The 20,648-nt window shown below is 47.1% G+C and overlaps 1 protein-coding gene across 1 annotated transcript in view; it reads left to right on the top strand.

The window, feature by feature from the left end:
- XRRA1 (X-ray radiation resistance associated 1) overlaps positions 1-20,648 on the top strand; it is a 55,925-nt gene that overhangs the window by 1,400 nt on the left and 33,877 nt on the right. The window contains exons 2-3 of the mRNA XM_026651701.1: positions 3,781-3,890; positions 5,767-5,945. Coding sequence (XP_026507486.1) covers positions 3,797-3,890; positions 5,767-5,945 — 273 coding nt within the window. The 5' untranslated portion in view covers positions 3,781-3,796. The remainder of the gene's footprint in view (positions 1-3,780; positions 3,891-5,766; positions 5,946-20,648) is intronic.

Raw genomic sequence — 20,648 nt, forward strand, 5'->3', positions numbered from 1 at the left:
ACTGCGTCCCCCACTGGTATCTCATGCCAACCAGGCGCTAACTCCACCGCACCGGCTCCCCCAGTGGTATCTCACGCCAACAAGGCGCCAACTCCATCGTACCGCGTCCCCCCGGTACCTCCCAACCAGGGGCCAACTCCATTGTACCACGGCCCCCACTGGTACCCCATGCCAACCACAGGCTGACAGCACCGCACCTCCTTCCATACTGGTACCCCACACCAACCACGCGCTGACTCCCCTGTGCCACGTCCCCCATTGGAACCTCGTGCCGACTTCACCAAGCCACATCCTCCACTGGTACCCTATGTTGACTTCACCATGCCACATTCCCAACTGGTACCCCATGCCAACCACGCACCGACTCCCTCGTGCAGTGTCCCCCACTGGTACCCCATGCCAACCACATGCCGACTCCCCTGCGCCGCGTCCCCTATGCCAACCAAGCGCTGACTACACCGCACTGCATCCTCCACTGGTACCCCAGCCAAACCATGCACCGACTCACTCGCGCTCGGTCACCCACTGGTACCCCACGCCAAGCACGCACCGCATCCACCGCGCTGGGTCACCCACAGGTACCCCACACCAACCATGTGCCGACTCCCCTGCGTCGCATCCCCCACTTGTACCCCACGTCAACCATGTGGCAACTCCACTGCGCCTCCTCTCCCACTGGTATCCCATCCCAACCACTCACTGCATCCACCGTGCCGCGTCTTCCACTGGTACACGGTGCCGTGTCCCCACTGGTACTCCACGCCAACCACGTGCCAACTCCCCCGCGCTACGTCCCCCACTCACACCCGACGCCAAACACGTGCCAACTCCATCGTGCCGCATCCCCAACTGGTACCTCATGCCAATTTAACCGCGCCACGTCCTCTACTAGTATCCCATTCCAACCACGTGCCAATACCCCCGTGCTGCATTCCCCACTCGTACGTACCCCACGCCAAACATGCGCCGACTCCACCGCGCCGCTTCCCCCACTGGTACCCCACGCCAACCACAAGCCGACTCCACTACTCTGCGTCCCCCCTCTGGTACCCCAAGCCAACCACGTGCAGACTTCACCACGCCGCGTCACCCACTCGTACCCCACGCCAACCATGCCCCGACTCCCCCGCATCGGGTCCCCCACTGGTACCCCACGCCAACCACGCGCCGACTCCCCCACACCATGTCCCCCACTCATACTCCATGCCAAATACGCGCCAACTTCACCGCGCCTCATCCTCCACTGGTACCCCACGCCAACCACGCGCCGACTCCCCCACGCCGCATCCCCCACTCATACTCCACGGCAAATACGCGCCAACTTCACTGCGCCTCATCCTCCACTGGTACCCCTCGCCAACAGCACGCCAATTTCCCCGCTCCACGTCCCCCACTGGTACCCCATGCCAACCATGTGCCAACTCCACTGTGCCTCCTCTCCCACTGGTATCCCATCCCAATCACGCTCCGTGTCCACCACTTGTACACTGCGCCGCGTCCCCTTCTGGTACCCCATGCCTACCACGCACTGACTCCCCCACGCCACGTCCCCCACGCCAAACATGTACACACTCCACCACGCCGTGTCCTCTACTGGTTCCCCACCCCAATCACACCACGCCTCCTCTCTTACTGGTATCCCATCCCAACCATGCGCCGCATCCACCGTGCCATGTCCTCCACTGGTACCCCATGCCGACTCCACCTCGCCCTGTCCTCCACTGGTTCCCCACGCCAACCACACACCGACTCCACTGCACCGTGTCCCCCACTGGTACCCTGTGCCAACCACACACCGAGTCCACCGTGCTGCGTACCCTATTGGTACCCCATGCCAACCATGTGCCGACCCCCTCACTCTGCATATCCCGTCGGTATCCCACGCCAATCACATGCCGACTCCACCGTTCCACATCCCCTACTTGTACCCCACGCCAACCATGCGCCGACTCCATTGTGCCGCATCCCCCATTGGTACCTTGTGCCGAGATCACCGTGCCGCATTCTCTGCTGGTACCCCACGCCAACAACACACCGATTCCACCACACCGTGTCCTCCACTGGTACCCGACGCCAACCATGCACCGATTCCCCTGCACCATGTCCCCCATGCCAAACACACACCGACTCCATCGTGCCGCGTCCCCCACTGGTACTCCATGCCAAACATGCGTGGTTTCCACCACACCACATCCCTCACTGGTACCCCATCCCAACCACACCCCGACTCCACCATGCCGTGTCCACCACTGGTACTCCATGCCAACCATGTGCTGACCTCCTCGCTCTGCATATCCCATCGGTATCCCACACCAACCACGTGCCAACTCCACCGTGCCATGTCCCCCACTGGTACCCATGCCAACCACACGCCGATCCCGTTGCTCTGCGTTCTCCGTCAGTACCTTACACCAACGACGCACCGACTCCATCATGCTGCATCCCCCCTTGGTAGCCCACACCAATCCCATCACGCCACATCTCCCCACTGGTGCCCCACGCCAACTCTTTCGTGCCTTGTCCCCTATTGGCACCCCCACACCAACCACGTGCCGACTGCTTCGCACCGCGTCCCCTGTCAGCACCTCCACACCAACCAGGTGCCAACCTCACCACTTCCTTGCATCCTCCATTGTTAACCAGTGCCAACTCCTCGTGCTGTGTTCGCCATCAGTAGTCTATGCCAATAACATGCCAATGCCTCTGTGTCACATCCTCCAATTGATACCCCATGCCAATGTCATGCTAACACCATTGCATTATGCTCCTACCATTTTTACCCATGCCAATGACAAACCAACTCCATTATGCCATGTCCCCTGCATTCCTATCCCATCCTAACCACATGCTAATTCCATTGTGCTGTGTCCCCCCAACCAGTATCCCATGCCAATGACATGCTAACTCCATCGCACTGTCCCCATTGTTACCCCATGCCAATGACATGCCAACTCCATTGTACTGTGTCCCCTCAGTCAGCATCCTGTGCCCATGCGGTGCCAACTGCTATCATGTCACGTTCCCCCAGTCACCCCACCTCAGTATCTCATACTGATGGCACACCATTGGGCTGGCTCCCCACCAATCCCCCATGCCAACACCTCCTTTAATGCCTTTATGCTACATCAGCTCCATGCCCAGTGCTTGTGCCCCTTCAGTAGCTGGCTGACACTGTTACCATTCTGACCACCATGGCTCTGCATTACCCATCAGTATCCCATGCTGACGTTGTGCCAGCTCCCATTACACAGTCTCATCTCTTTGGTAACTCACAGCAAAGCTCTGCCGGCCACCACCTCACCGCTTTACCCTGTCATGCCCACTCCACACCGGCCATCATCACTCCTCCATCAAGTCACTTATTTAGGTGCTTAATATTTGACACCCCGGTTTTGAAATGTTGGCTTATGTGACTTGCTCAAGGCCTCAGAACATGAAGATAACAAAGGAAAGGGGTAAGAAAAGGGAGACTGAGGGTTAAAGCAGAAAAATAATAGGAGTCATATTCTATACTGAATCAAGCAAACACATTCTGATATTTTAAAGATGGATTTAGCTGTCTATATTTGGGAACTCTAGTTTGAAAATTTTGGCTGTAATCTCTCCATCTCACAGTTTACCCTTGTATATAAGAGTAGGGAATGCCTACCATGTCCCACTCACAGGATTGTTTTGAGGATTTACTAGCTAACCTTTGTACAGTGCTTTGAGTAATATTATTAGCTGTGATAGTAACCAGTGAAAGTGTTAACTGGTTTATTTGTGCCTTGATCTTCTTAGTAACTCTGCAGACAAGATGGCTACAACAAAGCTGTATAAACTGGACAATGGAAACAGTTATGCAACCAACTGCTTCCCTGCCAGAAACATTTTGCGGACAAGTGAAGAAGGTAACATTTTTTTGACTGCTGATAACTTTGTCACCCCGCAGTATAATACCATGTCAGATTCCATAGAACTCCAATCGTTAAAGGCTTGGGGCCAGATCCTAAGCTGGTATAAAGCAGTGTAGCTCCATTATTTATGATTCCTGATGTCAGATTTGTGTCCATTTAATTCTTTTGCTTAGAGACTGTCCGGTTTGGCCAATGTACATGGCAGAGGGGCAGATGTACAGGTGATATCTACCAATGTGATATATGCCATCATGTGCCACAAATCTGACATCAGGAATCATAATACTCAAAAACCAGTGGGAGAACACTTTAACCTGTCTGGTCATTCAAATGACAGACCTGCGGGTGGCTATTTTACAACAGAAAAACTTCAAAAACAGACTCCAACGAGAGACTGCTGAGCTGGAATTGATATGCAAACTAGATACAATCAATTTAGGATTGAATAAGGACTGGGAATGGCTGAGCCATTACAAACATTGACTCTATCTCCCCTTGTAAGTATTCTCACACTTCTTATCAAACTGTCTGTACTGGGCTATCTTGATTATCACTTCAAAAGTTTTTTTTCTCTTACTTAATTGGCCTCTCAGAGTTGGTAAGACAACTCCCACCTGTTCATGCTCTCTGTATGTGTGTATATATATCTCCTCAATATATGTTCCATTCTATATGCATCCGAAGAAGTGGGCTGTAGCCCACGAAAGCTTATGCTCAAATAAATTTGTTAGTCTCTAAGGTGCCACAAGTACTCCTGTTCTTTTTGCGGATACAGACTAACACGGCTGCTACTCTGAAACCTCTCAGGAAAATATCTGGCCTCTTTCCCCTTAATTTTCTTCCTTGACACCCAGAAGGTCTTTTGAAATCTCCCGTGAGCCACTGCTTCAGAGAAGTGTGCTGGCTATTTTAGGTATCCAGGTGACAATGCAGCTACAATGGTGCAGAACAGCACTAGTATATATGTGCAGGGAAAAGCTGCATCTGAAGCCGAGTGGTTAGTTAAACATTGCACCATTGGTACAGGCACTAGTGCTGGCTTGCATATTCATTTACTAATTGTTCAATTCTGTAGCGCAGATGCAACCATTGAGTCAAAAGCTCTACTCCAGCTCTCTTTGGGGTGGTGCAAATCTGCACCTCCTGCTACTAACACATTCTAGCCCCTGGATTATAAAGTGTTTTGGCCATCTTTTTGTTTTGCATTTGTACAGCATCTAGACAACAGAGTCCTGGTCCAGGACTGGAGCTCCTAGATGCTATAATGAGACACACAATAATAATCAGAATTTGTAATGTAAGCAAGTACATTCTAAAACTACATTTAAATGTACCTGAAAATGTTCCAAAACGTCACCTGATACAAAGTGGACAGTTGTAAAATCTCTAGGGCTTCATTTTAATGAGAATTTCAATAGGAATCACAGCCTGATGACAAAGTAGGACAGGAACAGTACAGAGTGCAGCCAGAGATGCAGGGAACAGCATCTGTCCCCTATCATTGTTTTTAGCTATGTCCTATATATTTTGTGGGATTGTTTTGGCTGAGTTGATATCCATGAAATACTTAGAAATTACAGAAAAAATCCAGGATTTACTTAAAAACAGAAGTAAAATTCTGCTTTTCTGTGTCTCTGGCTACAGCCTTGATATTTCTGTCCTTATCTGACAATAGAATTGCCCCCTGATTAATTATTTTATACACAAATATTTTATAGAGAGATCATTTTTAAAAAACATTGATTTAGCCATGTTTTACAGCAGCTCAAATGCCGAAGTGCCTAGCACACTGTTGGTGCTGCACAAACACATTCTAAGGGTTGTTTGCCTACTTTGATGTCTATTCCAACCTTGTACTTCCTTATGCCAGGGGCTGGTCACTGGCTGGTGGCTCACAAAGCTGCCCAGAAGACCAAGTTTGAGGCAGTGATCTGTGCAAAATCCCTTCAAGATGAAGTAGGGGCGACTCCACAGTACCTGGCAGAGCTCCAACACCATGGATACACGGATGAAATGGTTCAAGAGAATATCCTAGATGGGCCATTTCTGGTGAGTGCAAACCCAACTGAATGAGGAGGCAAAATACTTTGTAAATTATACTTCGCATTTTCATAGCACTTTTAATCTCTCGCTCTCAAAGTGCTTTCCCAGCTAACTGAGGAAGCATCACAACAATCTTGGGAGGGAAAGTCTAAGCATCTGTTTTGGAATACCTTGGCGGTCTTGTTACTAGTTTCCATTAGTATTGGAGTCAACTTTTGCTTTGATCCTGGGGTCTATACCATTTAGGCTGTGTAGGTCACACAGGTGATACCTTAAAAGCTGAGGTTCTCTTCCTTCTGTATGGACCCGGTGGCAATTTTTGGAAGAGTTAGGGACTTGCCCCTGTATCTATAGCCAAGTTATTCAGCGGTGGTCTGCTTGGCTGCCATCTTCCATGCAATAGGTAATTTCATTTCAGTGACGACACTGTACCTGCAGACACAGGTCAAATATTACTTAGACTGTAAACTTTTTGGCCGAGGGACTCTCTCTTTGTTCTGTCCAGCACAATGGGGTACTGGCACTATTCCAATGCAACTAATAAATAAAATTTTGAATTCTCTACTACTGGAAGTGCTGCAGAATCCATGTGAACAAAAGTCAAGACAGACACTAATTTATGCCTGGAAAATCGACCCAACGGCATTCCCTACATCTCTATTCGGCAAGTGACCTGATCCTTTCTGGCCTTCTTCCCAGCTCCCCCCAGCCCATATCCTAGCTGTTCCACAGGAAGTTCCCTACTCTCCTTCCTTAGTCACAACATCCTCTTCTCTACTCCTCCTTCCCTCCAAGAGCACTCTGACTTCTTAATCCACACCCTACCTCCCAGTTAACTGAGAGGCTATTCTAAAGGTTACTTCTGGTGCTCAGATTCTTAACCAAAATAGCATGAACGATTGTCTCACACAAAGCTCTATGATCACACCACATTCCCACCTTACTTCATATGCACAGTATGGCGTTAAGGCCTGAGTTGTCTTCACCACCCAGAAAGCATGTTAAGAGCTTTAAGAAATTAGTATATTACATGTCTGCAGCCAATTGGGTACAAATACTCAGCCTATACAGTGATACATGATCCCCACATATTAGCAATCACTGCCAGCTGATCAGACATGTCTTCTTTTAGAGCCCCTTACAAGACCAGTTCAGACATACAGGAGCCAGAGGGAAAATGCCCATGCTTCAGATGCAGAGAAATGCAGGGGCTATTGTAGAACCAAACAGACAGGAACAGGTCATGATACTCATTGCTCACTGGCAGAAAGAAATGACAGTATAGCAGGTTTTCGAAGACTTAACCTTTAATGATTTCACAGGATGTGGTACAAACTGTGCTTTGTAAACATGTAACCTCGAACTTTGAACAGCATCTCACTGGGTTCAAACAAGACAAATGGTTACTGCAAAAACAGTGTGTTTTGTTCCTGCAAACAATGACCCTCACACCGCAAAATAGTCTTTTTGTTCCATTTTTAAATCCAATTGTCATTGAAAAAACACTCAGGGCTTGTCTGTACAGGTAGTTAATGTGTGGTAAGCTGGGATGTATCTATAGTGCACTAACTGCTTAGAAAGAGTCGATCAAAGCGCACTATGGAACTTTTACTGCGCAGTAGCAGGGTCCACATGGCCACTTCGTGAGGGGCAGGCTACTGTGCTACCTGTATATACCCCAGCTTGCCACACACAAACTGTCAGTAGACCAGCTTTCACTAAGAATTTTATAAACTCATTAACACAGAACTAACAAGGAATTACTGTAACTGTTTAATATTTGCTAGAAAAGGTATGTTCTTGTGCATAATTGAATATTGTCCTTTCCTCATATCCTGATGCTCATCTGAACCCCTCTCCTCTTCATCCTCTTAATTTACTACTCTTAAATTGCTGTCACCATTCCCACCTACCCCTATTGACATTCCTCATCTCTTGCTATGGTTCTAGCTATCTTATCCTCCATTCCTTTTTTCCTCTGTTCTTCCTTCTGTCTCTTCTGGGAGCACTGCTTCAGCTTAACTGAGTTGGCTATTGAAATTGTCCCCTGCACCCAGTAACGTTGCGAGAGGTTACACAAATCAGTGAGAACAGGAGGCAGTAAGGCAAACAATGCATGTCTTTAGGACCGCATTTTGGAAATGCTGCACCCAAAGTGAGATGTCAGCATAAAGGCTGCAGATATTGCCCTCCTTAGAGTGTAAATGAAGGAGTGTGGAAGTGCATGGTACAACATGTTAACAAATGTTCCAGCTAAAAGCCATCGGTCTGTAAAATTTTACAAAAAGTTGCATTATTTTGCCATGGACCTTTGAGTGATGTCTTGCTTCAGCTCTGTTTTGTCCCCTTAATACATGGGAGGCTGAATCATAAGCCATAGCTCAAGACTTCCATATATGGTATAGGGATGAGATGTAATAAGATGTTCTCAAGAATATATGTTTATCTTAACCCAGGTGGGGGAAGCTAAACAGGAAAAAGGCACTTTTGTTCCAAATTAAGTGTCTCCACACATGAAGTTAATTATGAACAATTAATCAGGAAGTATTCCATTTGTAGACAAGGCCTTAGATTCAATGTCATGGATGGTTGGCAGAAGGGGAACAAAAGGCTTCAGAGTGTTGGTTATTCAGAGCAGATGACCTGAACATTAGCATCCATGGTCCTTCACAATGGGCAAAGAGGACTGGATTGTTTGTAAACAGGCAACAGCAAGAGCCATGAAACTAATAAAAATGAAACAAGTGGAGTTTGCTCTGGTACGTTTGACATTGTGGCACTGGGGATTGATGCCACAGTACTGCCTGATAAGTCATTCTACGGTGCAGGTCTCATACCATCCTCCCACGTGGCAATATGTGCAGACTTTTCTATACTTCATCTTGATTTCCAGCCACCTTTTTGACTTTGGTTCGGCTTTGCCCAGGTAGAGAGTTATCTCACAGTTGCAGCCAATATAAAAATTTGGTTTTGTCCTGGGATGTCCTCTGTATTTTTTCCTCAAACTGGCTAGGTGACAACTGACACATCCCAAGCCCTAGTTGAATTCAGTGAAGAACCCTTGCAGTATTCTGGGGGTAGCCTAAGGGAGCTGCTCTCTCAAAGCATCTTTCAAAGGGCCCATATGCCTTGAATTTCTTTTTGTGATTCTGGCCAGACGATCCACAAGTTTCCTGGTTCACTGTCCTATCTGGGAAACAGTGCAGTGGTCTTGACTCTGAATAGATTCCTGTGATCTGCTGTCTGAGGAATCCAGGCTGGAGTACACTGCAGAAATTCTGAGTGGGAGAAAATAATAAATCTATTAAAACAACATATATGCGGTGGGAATTAAACTAAAACCATGAGTTTTCTGTAGAGAGATGCTGTATTTCCTCAAACACATGGGAGATCTTGCTGACGCTGCCCCACACATAAACCCGCTGGAGCCTCAGCTAAGTTATTAGCACTGCCTATGTTTATGTATGGAAGAGATATGGTATTGCAGTGGTTCAGGAAGACAGGAAAACACGCTATGTGCATAGTCTGTGTGTGTATGTATCAAAGAGAGAGAGAGACAGGAGAGAAGCAAGAGCGGCTTGGGTTCTGAAGGAGCCCTGCAGTGGACAGCGGATAAAGTGGTCTGAATTGAGCCATGGGAGTTGTAGATAGGAGAGGGTATACCACGTTTAGGAGTCAGTATGTTGGGTGCTAGGTAACTCTGTATTTAAAATAAACTAAACCAAAATTCAGTTTAGAGAAATAAAGACAAAGGCTAGGCAGAACATTTGAAAAAACATTTGCTACTTTAACTCCGGGAAAGGACCTAACCATTACAGCTTGTCAGCCTCTGACTGATTAAAGCTATGAAAGTAACAAACAAACAAAAAAATTAATGGAGATATCCTATCTCCTAGAACTGGATGGGACCTTGAAAGGTCATCAAGTCCAGCCCCCTGCCTTCACTAGCAGGACCAAGTACTGATTTTGCCCCAGGTCCCTAAGTGGCCCCCTCAAGGATTAAGCTCACAACCCTGGGTTTAGCAGGCCAATGCTCAAACCACTGAGCTATCCTTTCCCCCTCTTTAAGTAAAGTATAAAAGGATGTTCCATCAAAGTCAACAGGGCTACACATGTGTTTAAGTGCTCTGTTGGATCAGGACCTTAACAACCATTCTATTCTGTAGCAGTTAAAGTGAAAACATAAATGTAACGAAACTATTGAGTCTCTGAAAACAAAGTAAAACCATCAAGTAAATGAGAAAAAAACCATAAATATGCAAGGGTCTTATGCTTTTGGTACCGGCTTGGGAAAGTCAGAAGATCTGGTTCTATTCCCACTTTTCCCAGAGTTCCTTTTTACTGAAAGTGTGATTCTGCTTTGAAAAGGTGCTCTGTAAAAATGCTATCAGTTCCATATTTATTAGCTCTTAGTGGCTCCATGCGTTCAGTTTTGCAAGTAAACAAATATTTGACGGCCAGCACTGCAATCTTGTTTTCCTGTTAAAGTTATCCTTATCTCCCTCCCCCTGCTTTATTGTTGTTGTAAATTATTTGGATTACAGGCACTCCTGGAGACGCCAACTGAGACTGGGACTCCACTGAGCTAGGAACTGTATGTACACATAGTAAGAGATAGTTCCTGCCCTGGAGAGTGTACAGCAGGTCAATAGCTGATATGACAATAGAATCCAGATTGGCTGACTCCATGTCCAGTGACCAGACCATGCTGCCCCCTTTTCCTAGCATATTACTGAACAGCAGTATTATGTTACAGAATATCAGATTTAAAGGACCTCAAACTGTGTATCAATGTCTTATTCCCTCTCCCCTTCAGTGTATATATTGTATATACACGTACACACAAAAGTTGAATTAGGGCTTGTCTACACATGAAAGGTATTCCAGAATAAGGTAGGTTGTGAATTGAAAGCAGAACAGCTATTCCAGAATAACTCTATGTGTTGACAGGCCCTTAATATCTGGGGTCTGATTAAACCTGTAACTTCTGGGACAATCAGAGCCATGGCAGAACTTCTAATTTCTTACCTTCCCTGGTTGGACCTACATATTAAGTATTCCTTATCAAAAACAGATTTTTTTAAAAAGAATGGAAATATATAGGTGTGTGCATTTGTTGCAGGAATTAGACTGTGTGAGATATGCCCACTTCCTCTTAATGGTGGTTCCCTGCTGGATACTCCGGAGAGCCAGAAATGTTTAGGGTCCCTGCCAGTCTGATCTGCAGGAGGGAAATTCCTCCCTGATCCTGGTGATCAGCGCAGCCCTGTCCACGAGTACAAGTCTCTATAGCTAAGTATCTGATCCCATATATACCTCAAAATAATGTTCCACACACCCCTGACATCCCTTGTCCTTATTTAGGCCCTGATCCTTCAAGTTACTCCATATGGGTGGGCCCCTGAGCCTATGTGGACCCCAACGGGACCGTTCTTCCTCTTTTATTTTAATTATATTTCAGAGGGTGATTTTCAATCTGCCTAAACCAGGCTGCATGTAGGAGCAAGTCTTTTTGCATTACCTTTGATAGATGCAGACAGGAAACAGTTACAGGAAATATTCTAGATCCTTCGTTAAAATCAGTTCAGTTCAGGTTGTGAGTTTACCTATCCCTTGGATAGTGTTTATGAAAATTTTCATGTACTCACCAGATGTTTTCTTTGGCTTGGTCTTCTGTAGCATAGCTGCTTAAAGTCTTCAGTATCTCTGGCACTCCTTAGTGCCTCTGTGAAGCAATTCCTAGTCTGTGCTGCTACCACCAGCTGGTCATTGCTCTACATATGGCCTTGGTTGCAGTTTTATCTCTCCATAGAGAGACAACTCAGCCTTCCTGAGACTGGCTTTTCACAGTTCATACTGTTCTCATTGGCTTGATATAAACACTAATATGTATGTAGATATAGGCAGTGACTAAAAATTCCTAGGTTCTTTGATGTTCTCTAGTCTTGGCAAGGCATCGGAGATCTCCTTTGTTCTGGAAGATGGTCTCTACTGACAGAGCCCATATGCTTGGAAACTTTTCCAATTTCTTTTAAATCAGACTCCTAGGCTGGTTTTATCAAATGTTATTTCTCGTTCAGCAGCAGAGAACATGACAAGTTCTCTTTCTAGAGAGTCCAAACTCAAATAATGTAATAGTCTTCCTGTTTGAATATTGTTCTCTCAAAAATTGTAACTATTTGAGGTGGCTACAAAATGTTTTCTAAAAAATACCAATCACAATTATACAATCTTAGCATTAAATATTAAACAGTAACAAATTAGGGCACTTTACTGTGCACATAAAACAGATTTTAAAGAAATTAGTAGTGTAAAAATCAACACAGTTTATACACTTAACACAGTTCTGTGAAGCTTAAAATTATTGAATCTAAATGCAAAGGGCTGGATCCCCAAGTGTGCTAGAGGGGAGTAAAACTGGCTTTACACAACTCTGATCCTAGAGGCTCCTAGGGGTCAACTGGCCTCCATTGCATATCAGAGCAGCTCTGGGGCTGGTCTAACTTGTGCTTGTGGATAATGACCCTCAAGAGGCCACTCTGGTGTTGCTGCCCTGGCATACCCCCAGGATGCCCCCTTTGCTGTGGGGGAATTGGCATCAGGCTGGCTCCAATGGTTTTCGCATTAAATGTATGATTCTTTAGTTTAGGGCTTAAAAATTCACTCACCCCTGGTGAGCAGAAACTCGTCCTGGTAATTGGGGATGAGACTTAAAAATCAGCAATTTCTGCAGAATTTATGCTTTAATTTGGAAAAAAAACATTTATTGTCCTTAAGACTATAAAATAAGCTTCCAAACATGACCGGATGCAGTGCTTTCTTTCTGATGCTGCAGACAGATAGCTCAAATGTCTCTGTTGCAGCTCATGGCTTTCCCAAGCATCAGTAGGGGGAAGTTAACAAGCCTCTGGTCAGTTTCATGGCTACCATTCAGAACTCATTTTGGACAGCAATGAAACAGACTCTTCCCACCTACCCCCTTCACAGCAGCCCCCAAGAGGCTGTGAAAGGAGAGTTGTGAAAATCCCCAACAATTACCTGGTTCTGGGATGGGGAAGCAAAAGCTGTTTCTTTTCCAGCAACAGAATGGATGGAGATTCAAATTTATCAAGACATCAAGTACTCAAAGGCTGACAAATAGTGGAACCCCTGAGCAGAGTTCAGGACCAAGCACCCTGATAGGAATCACAGCAACCTCCCTATTCTCAGCATTTGGGGGACAGAAGTGGGGTTCTAACCATGGCACTGTCAACTATTGCTGGTGCAACCAATTGATTTATCTATACTAAAGTGTTTAACTGACTGGAGAGTTAACTGATTGCCAGTTAGTTTGTACATGCTAATCTGGACACTACAAATGTTTGTGCTTTATACCATAGGCTGCCCCGCTTCCCCTCCCCTCCCCGGCTTGTTACATCAGTTTTCAGTTAAAATTAATTTGTATCTGCTAGTATGGACACTTGTCAAACATTCATTCCAAGAAACAAACGTTTGTGATTTGCCATAGCCTGATCCCTAGGATGAACCACAGACATTTGTATCTTGGAACAAATTTATTAATGGCAAAGGGTTCACGCCCTGCTTCTGTCATTAAAAAGGATGTCTCCTTTGTTTGGAAAAACCGTTTAACTCTGGAGTGTGTGAAAGAGGGAGAGAGGGCTGCAGACTGAAAAGACTGTGGTGTACCAGTTAACAATGCTGACATTTAAACTGTCTAGCACTGATACTGAGGTGAATGAGGAAAATTTATACTAGAGATATAGTGTCAAGCTGTTTGCAGATTCACTACACAGTATCTGGTTACTTAAGGTTGATTTTCTTTGCCAGTGTAAGTGCTACATGCAGAATTTATTTTTAAAATGAAAGCTTAGGGACCTGAATGCCTAGGGAATCCCCTGAACTGCTTCCAGTCCTCACTTCCCAGCTGCTCCATCCTCCATACTGTTGCTACCCAACCGCCCACTGAGAATTTCCCAGAACAGACCTCCCTTTACAATGTAGAGCCATCCCACTATGCCAGTTCTGATGCAGTTTCCAGGTTTAGTCTATCAAGAAGCTAGGATGCAGTCTGAGAGTTGCATTTGGTGCTCAGATGGTCACAATTACATTCCCGACTTTGGCTGCTCCATCTTGCACAACATTAAGAACTGAGTTGCTTTCACCACACAAGAGGCATCTTCATGGTTTTACAAAATTAGTTTCTTACATATATGAAGCCAATTGACAACTTGAAGATCCCTGCATATTAGTAACTATCACCTGCCAACAAGATCCATCTACTCATGGAACTCCTTGTACTAGTAGCTAATTCATGGATACAGGAGCCAAAGATAAAATGCAGACTGCTCCTCAGCAAAAGGAGAATGCAGATGGCTAGCTGCACAATGTAGCATAGAGGGACAGATTGTGAGATTCAGGCTATACACCACAGACTTCTGCTGGCATAGCTAGGTCGGTCAGGGCTCTGTTCTCTTACTGATGTAGCTGTGCTGGCAAAAGTCCCTAGTGTAAGATGCAGTTACACTGCCAAAACTGCACTTTTACCAGTATAGCTTGTTTCCCTGCGGGGTGGGGTGAAATAAACCCTACCGGAAAATGCAGTTTTGCTGGTATAACCACATCTATACTGCATCCAGACTAGGAGCGCTTTGGGACATAGTATACCAATATGCCGATACTGGTAAAGCACTCCTAGTTTTGACATGGCTTAGCTGTTCCTACACAAAAAGAGGTGATTTGCTAAATCTTTACCCTTCATTTCACACAAGAGGGGTTACAAAGAGTATGTCTACACTGCAAATTATGGTGCAATTGTAGCATAGGTAGCCATATCCCCCACTAACTTTAATCTAGCTGGTGTGGGTAACAGTAGCAGTGAAGAACCAGTGACATGGACCCCAGAGTAGCCTAGCAACCCAGGGACGTACTTAGGGTCCTGGGGGGCTTGTGCTGGGGTGGCTAGCCCACTCTGAAGCCCCAGCCAGCCCAGCTTCACTACCATTATACACACTAGCAAGATTAAAGCTAGCACAGATATGCCTACCCATGCTACAATTACACTGTGATTTGCAGTGTGGACCCAAATTCTGTGCTTCACAGACCTGTAATTTCACTATCTGAAGAAACCACAAATCACCTGGCTCAAAGAGCAAGACAAAAGGTTATTGCAGAAACAGTCTGTCTTGTCACTAACTACAAACATTCTCTTCACACACTGAAAAACCAACCGTTTCCTCCCTCGTTGTTTTTAACACGAATGTAACAGAACGACACTTGGTAAGACCTTTTAAACCCAGTAAAACAAAGCAAACCTAATAAGAAATAAACTGGTTGGATGTTTGCCAAAGATGGGATTTTCCTGTGCCCAAATGAATATCCCTTTCACTATATTATTCCCCTTATACATAACCACTTTCACTGCCCCAACATGCCCCTGGTGCTCTTCCTCATCTCTTCTGTCCCTCTCCTATTTCCCTCCCCTTTTCTCTTGTCTCTCCAGAGAGTTCTGTATTGACTTCTCTGAGCTGGTTGTTGGGCCTGATGAAGTGAATTGTTTTTGCTGAACCCCACAATACAGATCAGGCTTGGAGGCAGCACGCTCAACCTGTTACCAATAACGTTGCAGAGGGACGTAAAGACCAGACACACAAATACATGTCTGTAGGACAACATCTTGGAAATTCTGCACCCAATATGAAATGGCAGCATAAAAGCTGTTGATGTTGCCCTGTTTATTGGGTACACAGTGTGTGTAAACTCATAGACCAGCCCGTCAACAAGTCACACTCTGAATGCTTATTTTATTAAATTTGAAAAAGGACAATAAATGCAAAGAAGTGCATTCTTTTGTTATGGCTCTTCAGCAACATCCTGTTTGAACACTTTGATCCAGATCCTCAAAGATATTTAGGCACCTGATTGATTTTAATGAGAATTAGGTGCCTAAATGCCTTTGAGGCCTCACAAATAGAAGTGTGGCTGAATGACAAATGTTAACCAGAGATCCCTGTAACGGAGAATGGGTGCAAGATGCAACAAGTTGTTACAGGCAGGACCAGGGTTCACCATCTCAGGCACCTTTGTTCAAAGTGTTTGTGAGGATCTCTTAGGCTCTTGGCAAGAGAAGGTAGGAAGAGGCTTCAGAATATTGGTCCTCTAAAGCAAAAGAGCTGAAAAATAGCACTCAGAGTTCTTTAGGTTAGTCACAGAGAAGTGGGCAGGGTATGCAAAGGCAATGGTGGGAGTCCAGAATATACAATGAATATTCATTCCGAACTTTTAATTACAGGTATTTCCTCTGATGTTTCTTTTTTTCCATATTGGTTCGTCTGTGACCCTTCCTCTGCCCCACGACATAGGGTTCTTTCTGTAATTTCCTATGTTTACAGTGTGAGCAAGCTTCCATAAGAGGCGGACGACCAATGTAAAATTTCACCAGGTACAAGAAGGACCCTATGGGTACCCTCTCACCTTGGTACCAACGGGTACGATTGTTAAGGCAGCGAGGATCCTGCCTTAACACTTCTTCTCCAGGAATCTCCTCACATCAATGGTACCATCTACCTTAAGCCTGGTCTACACTACGAGTTTAGGTCGACTTTAGCCGCGTTAAATCGACTTAAGCCTGGACACGTTTACACTACGAAGCCCTTTCTGTCGACTTAAAGGGCCCTTTAAACCGGTTTCCTAACACCACCTCGACAAGGGGATTAGCGATAAAATCGGCCTTAGGGGGTCGGAATTGGGTTAGTGTGGACGGAATTCGACATTACTGGCCTCCGGGAGCTATCCCACAGTGCTTCATTGTGACCGCTCTGGACAGCACTCTCATCTCAGATGCACTGGCCAGGTAGACAGGAAAAGCCCCGCGAACGTTTGAATTTCATTTCCTGTTTGCTCAGCGTGGAGAGCACAGGTGACCATGCAGAGCCCATCAGCACAGGTAACCATGATGGAGTCCCAGTCCCAGTCCCAGGATCGCAGAAGAGCTCCAGCCTGGACCGAACGGGAGGTACAGGATCTGATCGCCATCTGGGGAGATGAAGCAGTGCTCGCCGAACTCCGAAACAGTAAAAGAAACGGCAAAACATTAGAAAAGATCTCCAAGGCCATGAAGGACAGAGGCCATAACAGGGACGCGCGGCAGTGCCGCGTGAAAATTAAGGAGTTAAGGCAAGCCTACCACAAAGTCAGAGACGCAAACGGAAGGTCCGGGGCAGAGCCGCAAACATGCCGCTACTACGCGGAGCTGCATGCCATTCTAGGGGGTGCAGCCACCACTAGCCCAAGCGTGTTCTATGAGTCCCTCTCTGCAAACGGGGAAGCGGGTTCGGCGGACGAGGAAGATGAGGATGGAGAGAACATAGATAGCTCACAGCAGCAAGGAAGCGGAGAAACCAGTTACCCCAACAGCCAGGATATGTTTGTCACCCTGGACCTGGAAACAGTAACCCCCGAACTGACCCAAGACCCTGAGGGCACACAGGGGACCTCTGGTGAGTGTACCTTTGCAAAAATTACACATGGTTTAAAAACAAGCGTGTTTAATGATTAATGATTAATTTGCCCTGGCAATCGCGGCCAGTACAGCTACTGGAAAAGTCTGTTAACATGTATGGGGATGGAGCGGAAATCCTCCAGGGACATCTCCAGAAAGCTCTCCTTCATGTACTCCCAAAGCCTTTGCAAAAGGTTTCTGGGGAGGGCTGCCTTATCCCGTCCGCCATGGTAGGACACTTTACCACGCCAGGCCAGTAGCACGTAGTCTGGAATCATTGCATAACAAAGCATGGCAGCGTATGGTCCCGGTGTTTGCTGGCATGCAGACAACATCCATTCCTTATCGCTCTTTGTTATCCTCAGGAGAGTGATATCATTCACGGTCACCTGGTTAAAATGGGGCAATTTTATTAAGGGGACATTCAGAGGTGCCCCTTCCTGGTCTGCTGAACAGAAATATTCCCCGCTGTTAACCACGCGGTGGGGGGGAGGGTTGAAGTGACCATCCCAGAGAATTGGGTGTGAGGGGGAGGGGAGTTAGTTGGGTTTGTGCTGCATGTTAAACCTGAAATCGCAGCCCCTCCTTTTACATTGCAAACCCATTTTAAATGGCACGGGTGCTTGGTATGGGAAATGAGGGCAGAACTGTTTGAAACCATCCCCACATGTTAAGAAGGTTAAAAAAGCCCAAAGACTATATGTCTTACCATGGCTGCCTGCAAGCTGAAATCTGTGTCCTGGCACTGCGTGAGTGATCTCTCACACCAAACCAGGAGACTCTCAATATAAGAGGAAAAATGCGACCTTGTAACGAAAGCACATGTGCTGTGTGATGTTGTGAACAGCAAAATCTAACGTGAAAGAGTCTACCCATTGTTCTCTAAAATGTATCTTTTTTAACAACCTCTCCCTTCTCCACCAGCTGCAAATCTTACTCCTTCGCAGAGGCTAGTGAATATTCGAAGAAGGAAGCGAAGGACGCGTGACGAAATGTTTACTGAACTTCAGACTGCCTCCCACGCTGACAGAGCACAGCTGAATGCGTGGAGGCAGTCAATGACTGATTTTAAAAAAGCCCAATATGAGCGAGAGGAGAGGTGGCGTGCTGAAGAGGAGAAGTTGCGTGCTGAAACGCGGGCTGAAGAGGAGAGGTGGCGTCAACTTGTAATCAGAAAGCAAGAGTCGATGCTCCGGCTGCTGGAGCATCAAAGTGATATGCTCCTGCGTATGGTTGAGCTGCAGGAAAGGCAGCAGGAGCAGAGAACGCCGCTACAGCCCCTCTGTAACCAGCAGCCCTCCTCCCCAAGTCCCATTGCCTCCTCACCCAGACGCCCAAGAACACGGTGGGGGGGCCTTCGGCCACCCACTCACTCCACCCTAGATGATTTCCATAGCAATAAGTTTTAAAGTTTTAAATTGGAGTGTGTCCTTTTCCTTCCCTCCTCCCCCACCCATCCCGGGCTACCTTTCCAATTATCCCCCTAGTTGTGTGCTGAATTAATAAAGAATGCATGAATGTGAAGCAACAATGACTTTATTGCCTCTGCAAGTGGTGCTCGAAGGGGGGAGGGTAGTAGGGGAGGGTGGGGTGGTTGGTTTGCAGGGAAGTAGAGTTAACAGGGTGGTGGGGGAGGGGCAGAGGGTTCATCAAGGAGCAACAAACAGAAGTTTCACTCCGTAGCCTGGCCAGTCACAAAACTGGTTTTCAACGCTTCTCTGATGCGCACCGCGCCCTGCTGTGCTCCTCTAACCGCCCTGGTGTCTGGCTGCGCGTAATCAGCGGCCAGGCGATTTGCCTCAACCTCCCACCCCGCCATAAATGTCTCCCCCTTCCTTTCACATATATTGTGGAGCGCACAGCAAGCAGCAATAACAATGGGGAGATTCTTTTTGCTAAGGTCTGAGCGAGTCAGTAAGCTGCGCCAGCGCGCTTTTAAACGGCCAAATGCACATTCCACCACCATTCGGCACTTGCTCAGCCTGTAGTTGAACAGGTCCTGACTCCTGTCCAGGCTGCCTGTGTACGGCTTCATGAGCCATGGCATTAAGGGGTAGGCTGGGTCCCCAAGGATCACGATAGGCATTTCAACATCCCCAATGGTTATTTTCTGGTCCGGGAAGAAAGTCCCTTCCTCCAGCTTTCGAAACAGAAGAGACTGCCTGAAGACGCGAGCATCATGTACCCTTCCCGGCCAGCCCACGTTGATGTCGGTGAAACGTCCCTTGTGATCCACCAGGGCTTGCAGCAGCATTGAAAAGTACCCCTTGCGGTTTATGTAGTCGGCGGCTTGGTGCGCCGGTGCCAAGATAGGGATATGGGTTCCGTCTATGGCCCCACCACAGTTTGGGAATCCCATTGCAGCAAAGCCATCCACTATGGTCTGCACGTTTCCCAGAGTCACTACCCTTGATATCACCAGGTCTCTCATTGCCCTGGCAACTTGGATCACAGCAGCCCCCACAGTAGATTTGCCCACTCCAAATTGATTCCCGACTGACCGGTAGCTGTCTGGCGTTGCAAGCTTCCACAGGGCTATCGCCACTCGCTTCTCCACTGTGAGGGCTGCTCTCATCCTGGTATTCTGGCGCTTCAGGGCAGGGGAAAGCAAGTCACAAAGTTCCATGAAAGTGCCCTTACGCATGCGAAAGTTTTGCAGCCACTGGGCATCGTCCCAGACCTGCAACACGATGCGGTCCCACCACTCTGTGCTTGTTTCCCGGGCCCAGAATCGGCGGTCCACGGCATGAACCTGCCCCAGTAACACCAAGATTTCCACATTGCTGGGGCCTGTGCCTTGTGAGAGGTCCATGTCAATTTCCTCATCACTATCGTCGCCGCGCTGCAATCGCCTCCTCCTCAGCTGGTCCTGGTTTGGCTTTGGCATGTCCAGGAGGCTCTGCATGTTTTCCAGGACAATGCGCGTGGTGTTCATAGTGCTCAGAATTGCCGCGGTGATCTGAGCGGGCTCCATGATCCCAGTGCTGGCTATGGCGTCTGGTCTGAAAAAAGGCGCGAAAGTAGTATCTGACGGACCAGGGGAAGAAGGGAGGGAGGGAGAGAGGGAGGGAGGGGCGAGTGACACCGCGTACAGGTACAGGGAATTAAAATCAAGAAAGGTGGCTTTGCATCAGGGAGAAACACAAACAACTGTCACACAGAATGCCCCCCCCCAAAGATTGAACTCAAAAGCCTGGGTTTAGCAGGAGGGA

Source organism: Terrapene carolina, unplaced genomic scaffold, assembly GCF_002925995.2.
Source record: "Terrapene carolina triunguis isolate 2854851 unplaced genomic scaffold, T_m_triunguis-2.0 Scaffold97, whole genome shotgun sequence".
Taxonomy (NCBI): domain Eukaryota; kingdom Metazoa; phylum Chordata; order Testudines; family Emydidae; genus Terrapene; species Terrapene triunguis.